This window comes from Eubalaena glacialis, chromosome 13 (genome assembly GCF_028564815.1).
Source record: "Eubalaena glacialis isolate mEubGla1 chromosome 13, mEubGla1.1.hap2.+ XY, whole genome shotgun sequence".
Classification (NCBI taxonomy): domain Eukaryota; kingdom Metazoa; phylum Chordata; class Mammalia; order Artiodactyla; family Balaenidae; genus Eubalaena; species Eubalaena glacialis.
Window position 1 is genome coordinate 80155264 of NC_083728.1, and position 15246 is coordinate 80170509.

Consider the following 15246-nt stretch of genomic DNA (forward strand, 5'->3'; position numbering starts at 1 on the left):
TCCAACCTGGGGTAATTGTCATGAGATTTTTGGTCTGCTTAAAGGAAGGGGCATAATAATATCACACCTTAAAAAAAAATTAATAATAATAATATCACACCTTAAGATCTTTTCTGGTCTTTCGGATTTAATGACTATTGTTTTTTTGTTTTATTAAAAGGAACAATTGCTTATCTAAAAACACAGCACTACTCTTTAATAGAGGCAAACCTTTAAACAATCTTTTTGTTCACGTGATTAATTTGGAGTTGTTCTTGGTTGGCTGTCACTCAGCAGTTTTCTCTACAGTAGTAAGAAGGGAAATAATCAGTACCTGCTAGAGATTAAATGTATTTGATAAGAATGTATTTGGCTCATGATTTATTTATTAGAAGATAGTGTAGTAGGGTGATTAAAACTGTAAGCTTTGGAGTCACCCTGGTTTGAGTCTCAGCTTTGCAGTTTGCTAGCTGTGTGACCTTAAACAAGCTAATCTCTTTAAGCCCTGTCTGTTCTGAGGGACAGTAATACCTGTCATAGGCATGTCTTGAGAATTAAATGAGCCGATGTGTGTACAGAGTTCAGCACAGTACCTGACACACATAGTTAATCTCCAGTAAGTGTTAGCTATTTTAAAATGCCTGTTGTTTTTCTGACAAAATAATCTCTGCTGGTAAGGAGCTCAAAGGTATTGATCAAAGCCATTGATTCCTATTTAGCTTAAATTCTGTTTCCTGCTTTGAGAAAGTCTCATTAACCTTATGAATTTATAGATATATGGTGAAATGGTTCATGACAACAGATGAAATAGTAAAGAAATTGTAAAACCATCAGTCTAACTGCCACATTTTACAGATGACAGTATGAAAGCCCATAAAGGTTAACTAATTTACCCAGGGTCATATAATGAGTTGATGTATTAGACCTCAGGTCTCCTAACTCCTGGTTAAGCTTTTTTCCATTGTATCCCTTGACCTTGAAATATGTGTGTTTATCTATAACTATATCTGTGTCTGTATCTAGATAGATAGATAATGAAGTTTCTATTACTGAAGTGCTTAGTAGTCACATACATTCATTGACTATACTTGGCAATTTAAAAAAATCATGTCCTAAGACCTTCTGTACAGTATGCATTATATTATGGAGAGAAGATTTGTACTTTAAAAGAAAAATTTCAAGTGATTTTTATCTTAAAAACTTTTATGTGGAATAGTTCTTACCTTTTTTCTTCTCTTTAGAATGATAGATTTTTACTTTATATTTTTTTGATCTTTAGCTGTTTTTTTGTCTATAGAAAGCATATGGTGAGAAAGACCTCAAAGTGTTGGGGAAAAAATTGATGTGTGTGCATTAGAAAAGAGGATGCTGTTGGATCTTTGTTTCACAGATTGCTTATGTAACTCTGCCAGGCGAACTTTGCATTTCAGGCTGATTATTTGTTTGGTCTTTGCATGTGGATAAAGTTAGCCTATACTAAATGCAGTTTTAATTTATTGACTCTAGACTACAATAAACCTTTTGTGTTCTGTATTCTTTATTTCACTTTGTTAATCCAAGTTGTCTGTGCTCTTAATATTTTACTTGCTTCTATTGGTAGCATGAAAGAAAGCTCTTAAGCCAGGGCAGGTTGGTAGTATATAGAAGACAAATAACCTTCTAAGGGATTTGAGAACTATTTTAACTTCGTGTTAGAATTGGCTGTCCCTCCAGAGGAGGTAAATGGAACAGCTTGACTGTAAAGACTCAGAGAATTTACTTTTAGTTCTTTACTCTCCAAAGTAAGGTTGAGTGAACTTTAGTTTAGAGTAAATCATATCGGGTCAGCCAGGTCGAAATACTTGCTCATGTGTTCCAAAATGCCCTTTTCTTTTGGAGCTCAAATAGATGTTGTCACCCAGAGTAGACTCTTGTGTACATCTTTTACAAACTAATCTAAAAGCAGTGCTCTAAGGAGGAATATCTTTTCTTTTTTTAGAATTAAAATACCAATCTTTCTACTCAGACCTTAGAGTCTAAATACTGTTCTTCACTGAAGTGGATTAAAGTTCTTTGGAGAAATGACTGATTCTGGAACTTGATCTGGGAAAGAAGGGCCTCTCAGAAATGTTGGGGACAGGTCAAAGGCCCAGAAGTCAGCTTGAGTGGGTTCCCACTGGCCAAATTTAGGTATTAAAATAAATAAAGACAATAAATGGAGTGTAAATGAATAAAACAATAATCCATTAGTCCGTCCAGCTAATAAAATAGATAATAATTAAATAAAGAAGTGGAGAACCTTACCATAGAATCTTGACTAATAAATATAGGAGTGATGGAGATAGAAAATCACCATTTTGTAGTCATCCTAATAAGAATTGATTCAGACAAGTTTCATCAGTGTGGATGCTAAGTCTGGGATGAGAGGAGGGAGTTTCCCGAGGAACAAGTTATGAACATGATTTCAAATCAACTCCCACAACTTATTTATTAATTCCAAGTAGAGGAATGGCAGCTACATAATGATGGGGGGAAATGGACATCCTGTGCCTCTAGATATGATACTTTGAGAAGAACACAACATGAATTGTGTAATATTTAAGCTGAAAATTTATAACCTGAAATCCAATCATGAGGAAACAGTAGAGAAACCCAAATTGAAGTGCATTGAATAAAATAAACTGGCCTGTATTCTTCAAAATTGTCAGTGTCATAAAAAAACAAAGGAAGTCTGGGGAACATTTCCAAATGAGAGGAGACTAAGTATACATGACCACTAAATGAACGTGTGACCCTCAATTTGATCCTGTGTAAAAAACAAATACTTTCTTTCAATAACTACAGTTAGCAACAGAATATCCTTGTTGCTGAGAAATACTCATACTAAGGGGTAAAGCGCATGAAACATACAATCTACTCTGAAAAAATTTAGAAAAATAATACACACAGACATGGAACAAAATGTTAAAATTTTGTAAATCTGGAGAAAGGGTATAAAGGAATTCTTTGTAACAATCTTGCAGATTTTCTGTAAATTTGAAGTTATTTCAAAATAAGATTTAAAAAACAAAACTATAGTCCTCTTACATTCAGTGCTATCCCAAGACCCGAATTTCAGATGTTAATTAAGTTGAAGCATAGTGTTAATTACATCATTTGAAGAATTACTAATGAATTGCTACTTTAATCACGTGGGCCTCTTTGGTACTTAGATGAAACTGAAGTAACGATTCCCCAGGTTGAATTTGGAACCGGTTTTATAATTGTGCCTGTTTTTACAGTCATTTCTCAGGTACACTCAGCTTGATTGCCTTTTCTTGTCTACTCCAAAAATTTTTTTATCTTGTAAAATCATCTTTTATAATGTTTTGAATATAATGTATTTGGAACATGATCAGTTTCTGACTTTCATTGATAAGGACAATGAGAAATTTTTTCCCTGAACCAAATACGTGATTTCTTTTATTTTACAATACCAACTGGATATCCAGCAAGTCAGTCCTGTTCTGACCCTAACTACGCAGAGTCAGCACAGACTCCATAGGTTAAGGGCTGGACCCCACAAGACTGCCCCCACCTCAGATGCCAGTTGCAATCCCCAGGAGTGGGGACACCCGTACTTCTGACCAACCACCTGTAAATTGGGGGCTCCCACAACCTTCTCCTTAGGTTTGATAATTTGTTAGAACGATTCACAGAACTCAGGAAGACAGTTTGTTTATGCTTATGGGTTTATTAAAGAATACAACTCAGGAACAGCCAAATGGAAGAGAGATGCATAGGGCAAGGTAGGGGAGGGGGGCACCAAGCTTCCGTGCCCTCTGGGCATTTGCTCCCAGCACCTCTATGCGTTCATCAATGTGGAAGCTCCCCAAACCTTGTCATATAAGGGTTTTTATGGAGGTTTCATTTTGTAGGCATGGCTGATCAAATCATTGGCCATTGGTGATCAAAAATATCCATCCCTGGGCCAAAAACCAAATATATATTTTTTTATTATACTACAGACTATCTGCCTTTTAGTCCATATTATACATCTATGGTCAAAACAGCTGAAAAAGTCAGAAGAACTATAATATTCTACTGAGCTGTCCTTATTCTATTTGGATAATCTGAGAAACGTGGGATTTTCAGTAAATTTTTTAACATTGAGATACAAAATATGTTTTTAGTACTAAAATGGTGTTAATCATCTTTACTACATGATCACGCTCTATTTTGATATTGACATTTTTGGGTTGTGTTTACTCTTTCACAGCTATCCTTCAAATAGCCTTTTTGTTGAAGATTTTGCTTTTATAAATTTATTTATTTATTTTTGGCTGCGTTGGGTCTTTGTTGCTGCACACGGGCTTTCTCTAGTTGCGGCGAGAGGGGGCTACTCTTTGCACAACTGAGAGCGGTGCGTGGGCTTCTCATTGCGATGGCTTCTCTAGGCGCGTGGGCTTCAGTGGTTGTGGCACGCGGACTCAGTAGTTGTGGCTCGCGGGCTCTAGAGCGCAGGCTCAGTAGTTGTGGTGCACGGGCGTAGTTGCTCTGCGGCATGTGGGATCTTCCCGGACCAGGGCTCAAACCCCTGTCCCCTGCATTGGCAGGCGGATTCTTAACCACTGCGCCACCAGGGAAGCCCCTTGAAGATTTTGCTTTTATAGGTTTACTTTATTGAAGATTTAATTCGATTTAATATGTCATCTGGCTTGCAGACCGCCTTACGTAGTAGGTGCTCAGTTGATACTCGTTGCTTAATTTAAACAGGAATAAATATGCTGTAATGATAGGAGGGAATTATGGTGTGACTGTGAAGAACTTGGGCTTGGGAGTCAAACAGATCTGGATTTAAATCCCAGCTTTTCTTCTTAACCTGTGTAACACGTCTCACGTAAATGACTTAACCTCTAACCTCATTATATTCATGTGTAAAATGATAATTCCACCTACCTAACAAAAAAATTTTATTGGTGTGTACATTTATTATTTCATATGGTTTCAGGAATATAACAAAATTGTTAAGGGTTGATGAGTAAAGCACAGTGTCTGCTGTGTAGAAAATTGTCATTGAATGATAGCTTAAACATTATCATTATAATTCAGGAGCACAGTTTGTTCTGCTGGCAAGACTTTTTAAAACTGAGTGTTTGGATTGGGAAATGGAAAGCTTGATAATCATAACAGACTGGCTATACTTGAAATACAAGCTTTGCTTCTATATTAAAAACACAGGGCTATTTAGAGTACTTATATTTAATGAAATTTTTGATAAGATGGAGCTTAAACCTACCATTTTGCTCTGTTTTCTATTTATCCCATCTGGATACAATTCTTTCTCTCCTCTTTTCTTGCCTTCTTTTTGTGTTTTGTGTTTTTTTTTTTTTTATAAATTTATTTATTTATTTTTGGCTGTGTTGGGTCTTCGTTGCTGCGTGCAGGCTTTCTGTAGTTGCGGAGAGCGGGGGCTACTCTTCGTTGCGGTGTGCGGGCTTTTCATTGCGGTGGCTTCTTTTGTTGTGGAGCACAGGCTCTAGGCGCACAGGCTCAGTAGTTGTGGCTCACAGGCTCTAGGGCACAGGCTCAGTAGTTGTGGTGCATGGTCTTAGTTGCTCCGCGGCATGTGGGATCTTCCCGGACCAGGGCTTGAACCCGTGTCCCCTGCATTGGCAGGCGGATTCTTAACCACTGCGCCACCAGGGAAGCCCTTAAGTAAATTTTTGAATGAGAAAATGTCTTTTATAGTTGCACACATATTTGCCATTGCTGATACTCTTTGTTCCTGGCTAGTAGGAAAAATGAATTATTTCCTGTCATGTGTGCTCAGGAGATTGTTCTGCCCACTCCTTTACCCAGTCGTGGGTTGTTTTCTCACGTGCATGTGCAGTACTCAGTCAGAGACTCAAAGGAACCCCTCTGCAGTTATCTGGAGTTTTTTCTTTGCAGCCCATCCTCTATGTGTTTTGCCACGCAAATTCTAGCAACTTTGGCCTTCTTGAGCTCTAAATATTGTTTCCCCAATTCAGCAAGTCTGCTAGGCTCTGTTTGAGTTGCCTCTCCCTGTGCCAAGGCCTAAAAACTCTACCTGCAGTGAGCTGGGGCACTTGTAGGATTTACCATGTTTGTCCCCTTCTCTCAGGGGTTACTCTCCCCGTTGCCTGTTGGCCAGTGTCTGAAAACCATTTTTTCATATGTTTTGTCTGATTTTTCTAGTTGTTAAGGCAGTAGGGTAAACCTAATCCCTGTTGTTCCATCACGACTAGGAGTGGAATTTATCAGGTTGAGTGAAAGATTAAATTCCAAGTATTAAAGAATTTTTTCTAATTGTACAGGGTGTCAAATATAATTTTAGGTTTTCCGTATTGGTAAAAAAATGTTTCAGAAAAGATGTGCCAGTTTTTGTTTTGAGTTAAATTGTGCCTTATTTGCTTAAAAAAAAAAAGGTAGTACATCCAAATGGCTCAAAAATAAAAGGTATATATGGTCCCTCACCCGTCTAGTTCCCAGCCACTACCACCATCCTTCCCCCATATTCAGACAACTTTTGTTGCTAGTTTGTGTATCATTCTTTGCTTTTGTTTTCATTTATAAACACATTTGTTCTTATCCCAATCCTTCTATTTTACATAAAAGCACACTACGCATACCCTGCTTTTTTAGCTTAGCAATATATTTAAGAACTCTTTCCTTATCAGTACATAAAAAGGATACTTTAAAAATTTTAAGCTACGTAATATTCCACTTTATGGATTAAGCCAAAGTTTATTTAGTCCCTTAGTAGTGGCCATTTATGCCATCTTCAGACCTCTGCTTTTACAAGTACTAAAATGAGTAGCCTTGTACATATTTCATTTTGTACATGTGCAATTATGTCAGAGGAAAATTTCTCAGAAATGGAATTGTTGGGTCATAGGATAAATGTATTGTTAATTTTGATGATTATTGCCAAATTGCATTCCATTGCAGGTATGTCATTTTACATTCCCACCTCCATAGTATAAGTGCCTTTTCCCCTATATCCTCATCAACATCAAACTTCAGATTTTTGTCAACTTGTTAATTTTTAAAATGGCATCTAATAATAGTTTTTTTCTTTGTCTTTTTTTTTTATCTTATTGGAGTATAATTACTTTACAATGTTGTGTTAGTTTCTGCCGTACAACAATACTAGTAGGTTTAATTTGCACATTTGTTATCGTGTGTGAGATTGAGTATATCCTATGCTTAAGATCCATCTATGTTTCCCTTCTGTGCGGTGTTAGTATTCTTCACGCATTTTTCTATTGAACCGTTGGATTTTTCTTCCTCTATATTTATAGGAGTCCTTGTACATTAGGGAGAACAGCCCTTTGTGATGTAGCTTACAAACATTTTTTCCAGTTTGTTGTCTGACTTTCGACAGTATTTTTAGCCATACATATAGTGTGTTTTTATGTGCCCTTCTTCTCTTCTTTATGTTTTCTTTTAATATGATTGAATTCTTTTAGGGCGTCTACATTTTTTTTCATAACTTAAAAAAATTTTTTTCTTTAATTTTCTTTAATTAATTAATTTATTTATTCATTCATTCGGCTGTGCCAGGTCTTAGTTGTGGCACTCGGGATCTTTTAGTTGCGGCATGCAGAATCTTCATTTGTGGCATGCGGGCTCTTAGTTGCGGCATGTGGGATCTAGTTCCCTGATCAGGGATCAAACCTGAGCCCCCTGCATTGGGAGCATGGAGTTTTAACCACTGGACCACCAGGGAAGTCCCAGGGCTTCTCCATTTTGAATCATAGTTAGGAAGCACCTGATACTTTAGAAGATAGGCAAATACGTGATTTGGAAAGATAACTGTAAAGTGCAATTTTGATCTGCTAACTACTTAATATCAATATACAGTTTAGAGGGGAAAAGGGGTTTTTTTGTTTGTTTATTTTTTCATATTCTTGTCCATTACGGTTTATTACAGGATATTGAATTTCGTTCCCTGTGCTATACATTATATCCTTGTTGTTTATTTTTATATATGGTAGTTTGTATCTGCTAATCCCAAACTCCCACTTCATCCCTCCCTCACCCTCTCCCCCCTTTGGTAACCATAAGTTTGTTTTCCATGTCTGTGAGTCTGTTTCTATTTGGTAAATAAGCTTATTTGTGTCATATTTTAGGTTCCACATATAAGTGATATCATATGGTATTTGTCTTACTCTTTCTGACTTACTTCACTTAGTATAATAATCTCTAGGTCCATCCATGTTGCTGCAAATGGCATTCTTTCTTTCTTTTTTATGGCTGAATAGTATTCCATTGTGTATATACACCACTTCTTTATCCACTCATCTGTTGATGGACATTTAGGTTGCTTCCATGTCTTGGCTATTGTACATAGTGCTCCTGTGAACATTGTGGTGCATGTATCTTTTTGAATTACAGTTTTGTCTGGATATATGCCCAGGAGTGGGATTGCTGGATCATATGGCAACTCTATTTTTAGTTTTTTGAAGAACCTCCATACTGTTTTCCATAGTGGCTGCACGAATTTACATTTCCACCAACAGTGTAGGAGGGTTCCCTTTTCTCCACACCCTCTCCAGCATTTGTTATTTGTAGACTTTTTAATTGAATTTTTTTTTTTTTTTTTGGCTGCACAGTGCTGCATGCAGGATCTTAGTTTCCTGACCAGGGATTGAACCTGTGCTCCCTGCAGTGGAAGCATGCAATCCTAACCACAGGACTGCCAGGGAATTCCTGTAGACTTTTTAATGATGGCCATTCTGACCAGTGTGAGGTGGTACCTCATTGTAGTTTTAATTTGCATTTCTCTAATAATTAGCAATGGTGAGCATCTTTTCATGTGCCTTTTGGCCATCTGTTTGTCTTCTTTGGAGAAATGTCTGTTTAGGTCTTTTCCCCATTTTTTGATTGGGTTTTTTTTTTTTTTGTTACTGAGTTGTATGAGCTGTTTGTATATTTTGGAAATTAAGCTCTTGTCAGTTGCTTTGTTTGCAAATATTTTCTCCCAGTCCGTAGGTTGTCATTTTGTGCTTTTTGGTTTCCTTTGCTGTGCAAAATATTATGGGTTTGATTAGGTTCCATTTGTTTATTTTTGCTTTTATTTCGATTGCCTTGGGAGACTGACCCAGGAAAACATGGGTGTGATTTATGTCAGAGAATGTTTTCCCTATGTTCTCTTCTAGGAGTTTTATGGTGTCATGTCTTACACTTAAGTCTTAAAGCCATTTTGAGTTTATTTTTGTGTATGGTGTGAGAATGTGTTCTAACTTCGTTGATTTGCGTGTAGCTGTCCAACTTTCCCAACACCACTTGCTGAAGAGACTATCTTTTCTCCATTGTATATTCTTGCCTCCTTTGTCTTTGTTTTGTTTTGTGTGTGTGTGTTTGTTTTGTTTTGTTTGTTTTGTGGCTGCACTGCTTGGCATGTGGGATCTTAGTTCCCTAACCAGGGATTGAACCCACGCCCCCTGCAGTGGAAGTGTGAAGTCTTAACCACTGAACCGCCAGGGAAGTCCCTCTTGCCTCCTTTGTCGAAGATTAATTGACTGTAGGTGTGTGGGTTTATTTCTGGGCTCTCTATTCTGTGCCATTGATCCATATGTCTGTTTTTGTGCCAGTACCACACTGTTTTGATTACTGTAGCTTTGTAGTATTGTCTGAAGTCTCAGAGGGTTATGCCCCCAGCTTTGTTCTTTTTACTTAGGATTGCTTTGGCAATTCTGGGTCTTTTATAGTTCCATATAAATTTTAGGATTTTTGTTCTAGTTCTGTGAAAAATGTCTTGGATAATTTGATAGGGATCACATTAACTCTGTAGATTGCTTTGGGTAGTATGGCCATTTTAACAATATTAATTCTTCCAATCCAAGAGCATGGGATGTCTTTCCATTTATTTGAATTATCTTCAGTTTTCTTTATCAGTGTTTTATAGTTCTCAGCATGTAAGTCTTTTACTTCCTTGGTCAGGTTTATGCCTAAGTTTTTTGGGTTTTTTTTGATGTGATTTTAAAGGGTTTTTGTTTGTTTGTTTTTACTTTTCTGATATTTCATTGTTAGTGTAAAGAAATGCAACAGATTCCTTTATGTCAATCCTGTATCCTGCTACCATGCTGAATTTGTTTATCAGTTCTAGTAGTTTTTGTGTGGAGTCTTCAGGGTTTTCTGTGTATAGTATCATGTCATCTGCATATAATGACAATTTTACCTCTTTCAATTTGGGTACCTTTTATTTTTTTTTCTTGTCTGATTTCTGTGGCTAGGACCTCCAATACTATGTTGAATAGAAGTGGTAAGAATGGGCATCCTTGTCTTGTTTCAGATTTTAGCAGGAAGGCTTTCAGCATTTCACCGTTGAGTATTATGTTGGTTGTGGGTTTGTCATAAATAGCTTTATTATGTTGAGATACGTTGCCTCTATAGCCATTTTGGTAAGAGTTTTTATTGTGAATAGATGTTGAATTTTATCAAATGCTTTTTCTGCATCTGTTGAGATGATCATGTGGTTTTGTCTTTTCTTTTGTTGATGTGGTGTATCACATTGATTTGTGTACGTTGGAAAAGGGTTTTTTTGAAGTGAGAGGTGGAATCTTTAGTTTGACCTATGTAGTTAAGGTATATTTTTACATGATCTGTGTGTGTTTGTCTCACTTGAATAAACCAGTCACTCTAATAGGGGTAATGTTTTTATTGTCTTAAAACTTATTGCCGCTACATCATTAAAATGTATTTCAGATACTAAAGTTCAAAAAATAAGATTGTAAGAAATTACTCTGAAACAGATTCACAGACATAGAAACAAACTTACGGTTACCAAAGGAGAAAGGGGGTAAGGGAGGAATAAATTAGGAGTTTGGGATTAGCAGATACAAACTATAGTATATAAAATAAACAAGGTCCTACTGTATAGCACAGGGAACTATATTCAATATCCTGTAATAAACCATAATGGAAAAGAATATGAAAAAGAATATATTTATATGTATATATAACTGAATCACTTTGCTGTACACAAGAAACTAACACAGCATTGTAAATCAACTATACTTCGGTTAAAAAAAAAGAAATTGCTCTGAGAAAGCACGTAATAGGTTGATTTTAATACCTACAAAAGGTACTTTTTCTTCCTAATTATCTTTTTTTGTGTGTATATAGAAAAGGATCATGGGTATATGAGATACTTTAATTCCTTTCAGGTATTGCATTAGAGAGCACAATTCAAAATCAGGAGGCTTAGAAGGTGATCAGAGACCAAGTGATATTTCATGTTTTCTGAGAGCACTTACCCTATTACAACACCCTTATCTCTGTGTATAAAGGTCTTATTTTCCTTTCAGTGTATTTATTTGAAGAGGGCAAAGAGTTGTGTGGCCAACTGATTGGACAGTTTTTTTTTTTTTTTTTGCTTCTCTTGCCTCTGCTCTGTCATGGTCACTGTGCTACTTTGGATGCATACTTTCACTTTGAGCAGTATGACTTGAAGTTTGAATGGTGGGTAAATAATTGTTCATCTCCACATAAATAAATTAGCCTTTGCCTTTTTGGCAAATCAAGTGGATTTGGGAAGGTTGTCTAGCATAAGTCATCTATAATTTTTGTGCTTCTACTGACTGTTATTTTACATGTTGACTGGTTTTGTAAATTCATGCGGTCTTTGAGAGAGTTGTTCAAGATAGCAGTGCCATTTCAGTGTTAACGATTAAATATATCGTTCAAAGCATGATATATTTTGGCTAAGAAGATACTGATAGAACACCTTTATTTGAATAGGAGTATCTTGTAGATATGTAGTTTTATCTAATTGTACTTCCTACTCATAAAATAGATTTAGCTTACTTTAAGGAAAATCCAAATATTTAAACATAAAATAATTTAAATTCAAGTTTAACTTTGATTTAGCATAATTTAAATAATCTTAAATTAGATACTGAAAGTAATTCCATGCATGGCTCTTCTGTGTAATGAAACTTACTATGTTTAATTTTCCCAGCAGAAATTCAGGAACCAAAAGCTCCCAGTCCTTCTACAAACCGGCAAACCAGCATTGAAACGGATAGAGTGTCTAAAGAGTTCATAGAATTTCTCAAGACCTTCCACAAGACAGGCCAAGAAATCTATAAGCAGACCAAGATGTTTTTGGAAGCAATGCATTACAAAAGGGTAGGTTGAGAACCACTTAGAAACATAGAGTTTTGGTTTTAGGAAAGGTCTCAGAGATAATGTAGTGCAACTTTGTCATTTTACAACTGAGAAAATAAAGACCCAGAAATGTTAAGTGACTTACCTGAGAAATGTCACTGAACCAAGTTAAACACGCCTCCCAGGCTAATACTTTTCCTCTGCAACTTAATGGTGTTTGGATCATCTTCACATGGAACGTCTGGCATCAGAGCTACTTGTGTTGTGTACTTCAGTAATAAGCCTTCCTAACTTGTCACCTTGTAAATAGTGTAAACTGCCAAGAGAGCCATAGTAGACCTTGAACTCTAAGTAACAATTATTAGACCAATAGTAATCATTTTACGTTTTTTTAGTTTTGTTTTGTATTGATTTTTAATTTTCCTCTCCTTGCTCAGGTAGAGAAGGGAAAGCTAAAATTTAAACATTGAAAGGGACCTTAGCAACTATATAGTTACCGTCCCTTTATTTTACAGGTGGGGAAGTTGAGAGCCAGAGAGGATAAGTGACTTGTCCAAGGTCACTTGGATAACACCTTGTGTCTTCCACACATGTGTCTTTGACCTGTACTTTCTAACCCATAATTTCAACAATGAACCACTCTTGCCCACATCTTTTTCCTCTTCATTCCTATTTTCTCGAGTCCTAGTGTATGCCCAGTGGTGAGCAGCCTTTTTACCACATATGGGTCAAGTCTAGAAAATTAAGTATTTTCAGAATTGCATTAAATTCTTTTCAGACATTTTATCTTTATCAGGAAGCATTTAATATCTCTACTGAGATTTTTTTTTTTTTTAATTTCCTCATTCCCAGAAGGTATCTCTTTTGGCTGAAATTTCATTCAGCACCTACATAATCCACACACATTGCAGTATTGCAGTGTAACGCTTGACTTTTCAACAAATGTTGTTTGCTAAGACTCTTCGGAAGCTGCAGCGTTTATTTTTTTACCCTTTTTTCTTTTTGATTAATCTCATTAGCTACTTAATAGTCCCTTGTAGTCCCTTTTCACATTCTTTAAGAGATATTTCTGTTACACACGAGACAGGCAGTGACATCATTAACACAGAATTCATTTATGTTGAACATAAAGTTGTCATCAGCTACTTTTTTCTTCTTCGAAGTCACCACAGCAAGAATTTAAATTTTATTGAGAAAATGGGAAGGTGGGGGAGGGAGTGGGGTGCTAAGAAGAAGCTAAGGAAGAATTTACAAGGTTTAGTTTTTTAAACTTATTATTGTTACATATTTAGTTTACATAACTAGAATTTAAGAATCTCACTGTGAGAACCAAGCTTCAAATAGGTTTAAGAGTGGCCATGGACTCAGGGATGTATATGGTCACCAGTGAAATGAAGAATGTCTAGATTTCTTTGTCATTTGGACGAAAAACTGTATGTGCCCAGGGTAATTTTAAAGCATTATATAGACCCAGCTAGATGTTCACCTTTCCCATCATAACTTGAAAACCATATTTTCTAACTTAATGAGCTCCCTGACTTGGTAAAAAATTTTTTTCTACAAATTTATTCATATGAAAGTATTTTCAAAACACACAGACCACAGTTAAATCAAAGTAAATAAGACTCCTAGAGAAACTCTTTTGCTGCCCAAACTGTTTAAATCCTGTCCTTGCTAATTGTTGATAAATCCCTCACATACAATTTCCCCTGTTCTGAAAGTGTAGCTTGCCCCATTTTTAAAAGTATAACCTTTGTAACCCTCTGCTACCTCAAAATTTAGACCCTTTAATTTATTGGATATTGCATTAAAGCTTTTTAATAAATGAACTTTCTGGGTTTTTCAATGCTGTTTTTAAAACACGATTTCTTTATTAGTAGTAGTTCAAATATGCTCTTTTTCCTTGCGAAGGAAGTGGTCAAGCACAATATTAAGACCTTTTGCTGATTTCAGTGTTCTTTTCCCAGCCATTCATTCTGTAAAAGTCTGGTATTGATTATATTACATACTTAAAGTTTTTCTGATATTAATTCTCCTGAAAAACTGTTTTCTAAACCTGAATGAGGAGAAAGAAAATATAATAATTTAAAATATGGCTATATCTTCTCTTCCCCAAAATAAGTAAAAAGATAGGTGTTCTCCTATATTTTAAAATAGCTTTACAATTCTAAACCATATGTGTGTGCAAGGAGTAGTTTGCCCTGCTATGTAATTACTGTTAGGAGAGCAGAAGCATGTATTCAAAACAAAGAAACTTTAATCAACAAAGTAGGCTTTAATTATGGTAAGAAAATCAGGGGGTTGGGGGAAGTAACCCAGGACCTAATGGTTCTGGGTTAATTTTAAAATTAGAGGCATTAAGGATGAGAAGTGAGGCAACGGGACAATGGGAAAACATCTGAGGTGATGGAATGTGTACATCATAAGAAAGAAAACTAGGTAAAAGATTGAGTTGATAACTATGTTAAAAGTAATGAATGAAGAAAAATAATCAAGAACATGTCATACAAGGCAGCCTTGATGGCTCAGTGGGTGAGGCTGGTGCGATATAGTCTCCCAGCTTTGACGTTGTTTCTCAGGCCCTTTCCTATTGTGCACAGCTGCAAAACAAAAGAACAGTGGCCAGAATGGAAGAGGATGTGGGTCAAAGTGGACCAGAAGAGAGATACTCCTTCTGCAGAGAAGAGCCTCATGGACAGGAGGGTCAAGCTAGAAGAGCAGCTGAAAGAGAAAATGGGAAAATGGTTTTCAGAGCTTCTGCAAGGGCTTGTGAGAGGCTGCAGACGTTTTGGAGAAGGCAACACAATGAAGAAGTAAAAGACGATAACCCTCACCTGAAGAGCCTCTATGAGGGCCTCGTAAGGACTGAAGTCCACATTCAGAAGGTGTTCATGAAGCGTGGCTGACTTAACTTGAACCAGTTATGGTTCAGATCTAGCCAAGTTTTGACTCTTACAGGCGTGAGGCCTTGTTCCACGTGCTGGTTGAGGGGAAGGAACCGGGCACAGTGGTGCTAGTGTGGGGTACAACTGCATGGGCACACCCAAAGGCCCACCCTGCTGCGGGTGGTGAAAGAAATGTAGCAGCCTCTTGAAGAGATTTTTTAAAACTAGCTGCTATACTCCTTGAAAGCCTGGTTCACTTTACTCATCTATGAGTACTTTTGGTCTT

General features: G+C 36.6%; 1 protein-coding gene and 1 pseudogene across 5 annotated transcripts in view; both read left to right on the plus strand.

The window, feature by feature from the left end:
* The window catches only part of RABGEF1 (RAB guanine nucleotide exchange factor 1), an 87547-nt gene that overhangs the window by 55012 nt on the left and 17289 nt on the right, over positions 1-15246 (plus strand). For 3 of the 5 annotated variants that reach the window (XM_061208158.1, XM_061208155.1, XM_061208156.1), the window contains one exon: positions 11927-12096. In XM_061208158.1, coding sequence (XP_061064141.1) covers positions 11927-12096 — 170 coding nt within the window. The remainder of the gene's footprint in view (positions 1-11926; positions 12097-15246) is intronic. The other 2 variants (XM_061208154.1, XM_061208157.1) reach the window with 1 other exon arrangement.
* On the plus strand, positions 14439-15158 carry LOC133103407 (grpE protein homolog 1, mitochondrial-like; annotated as a pseudogene).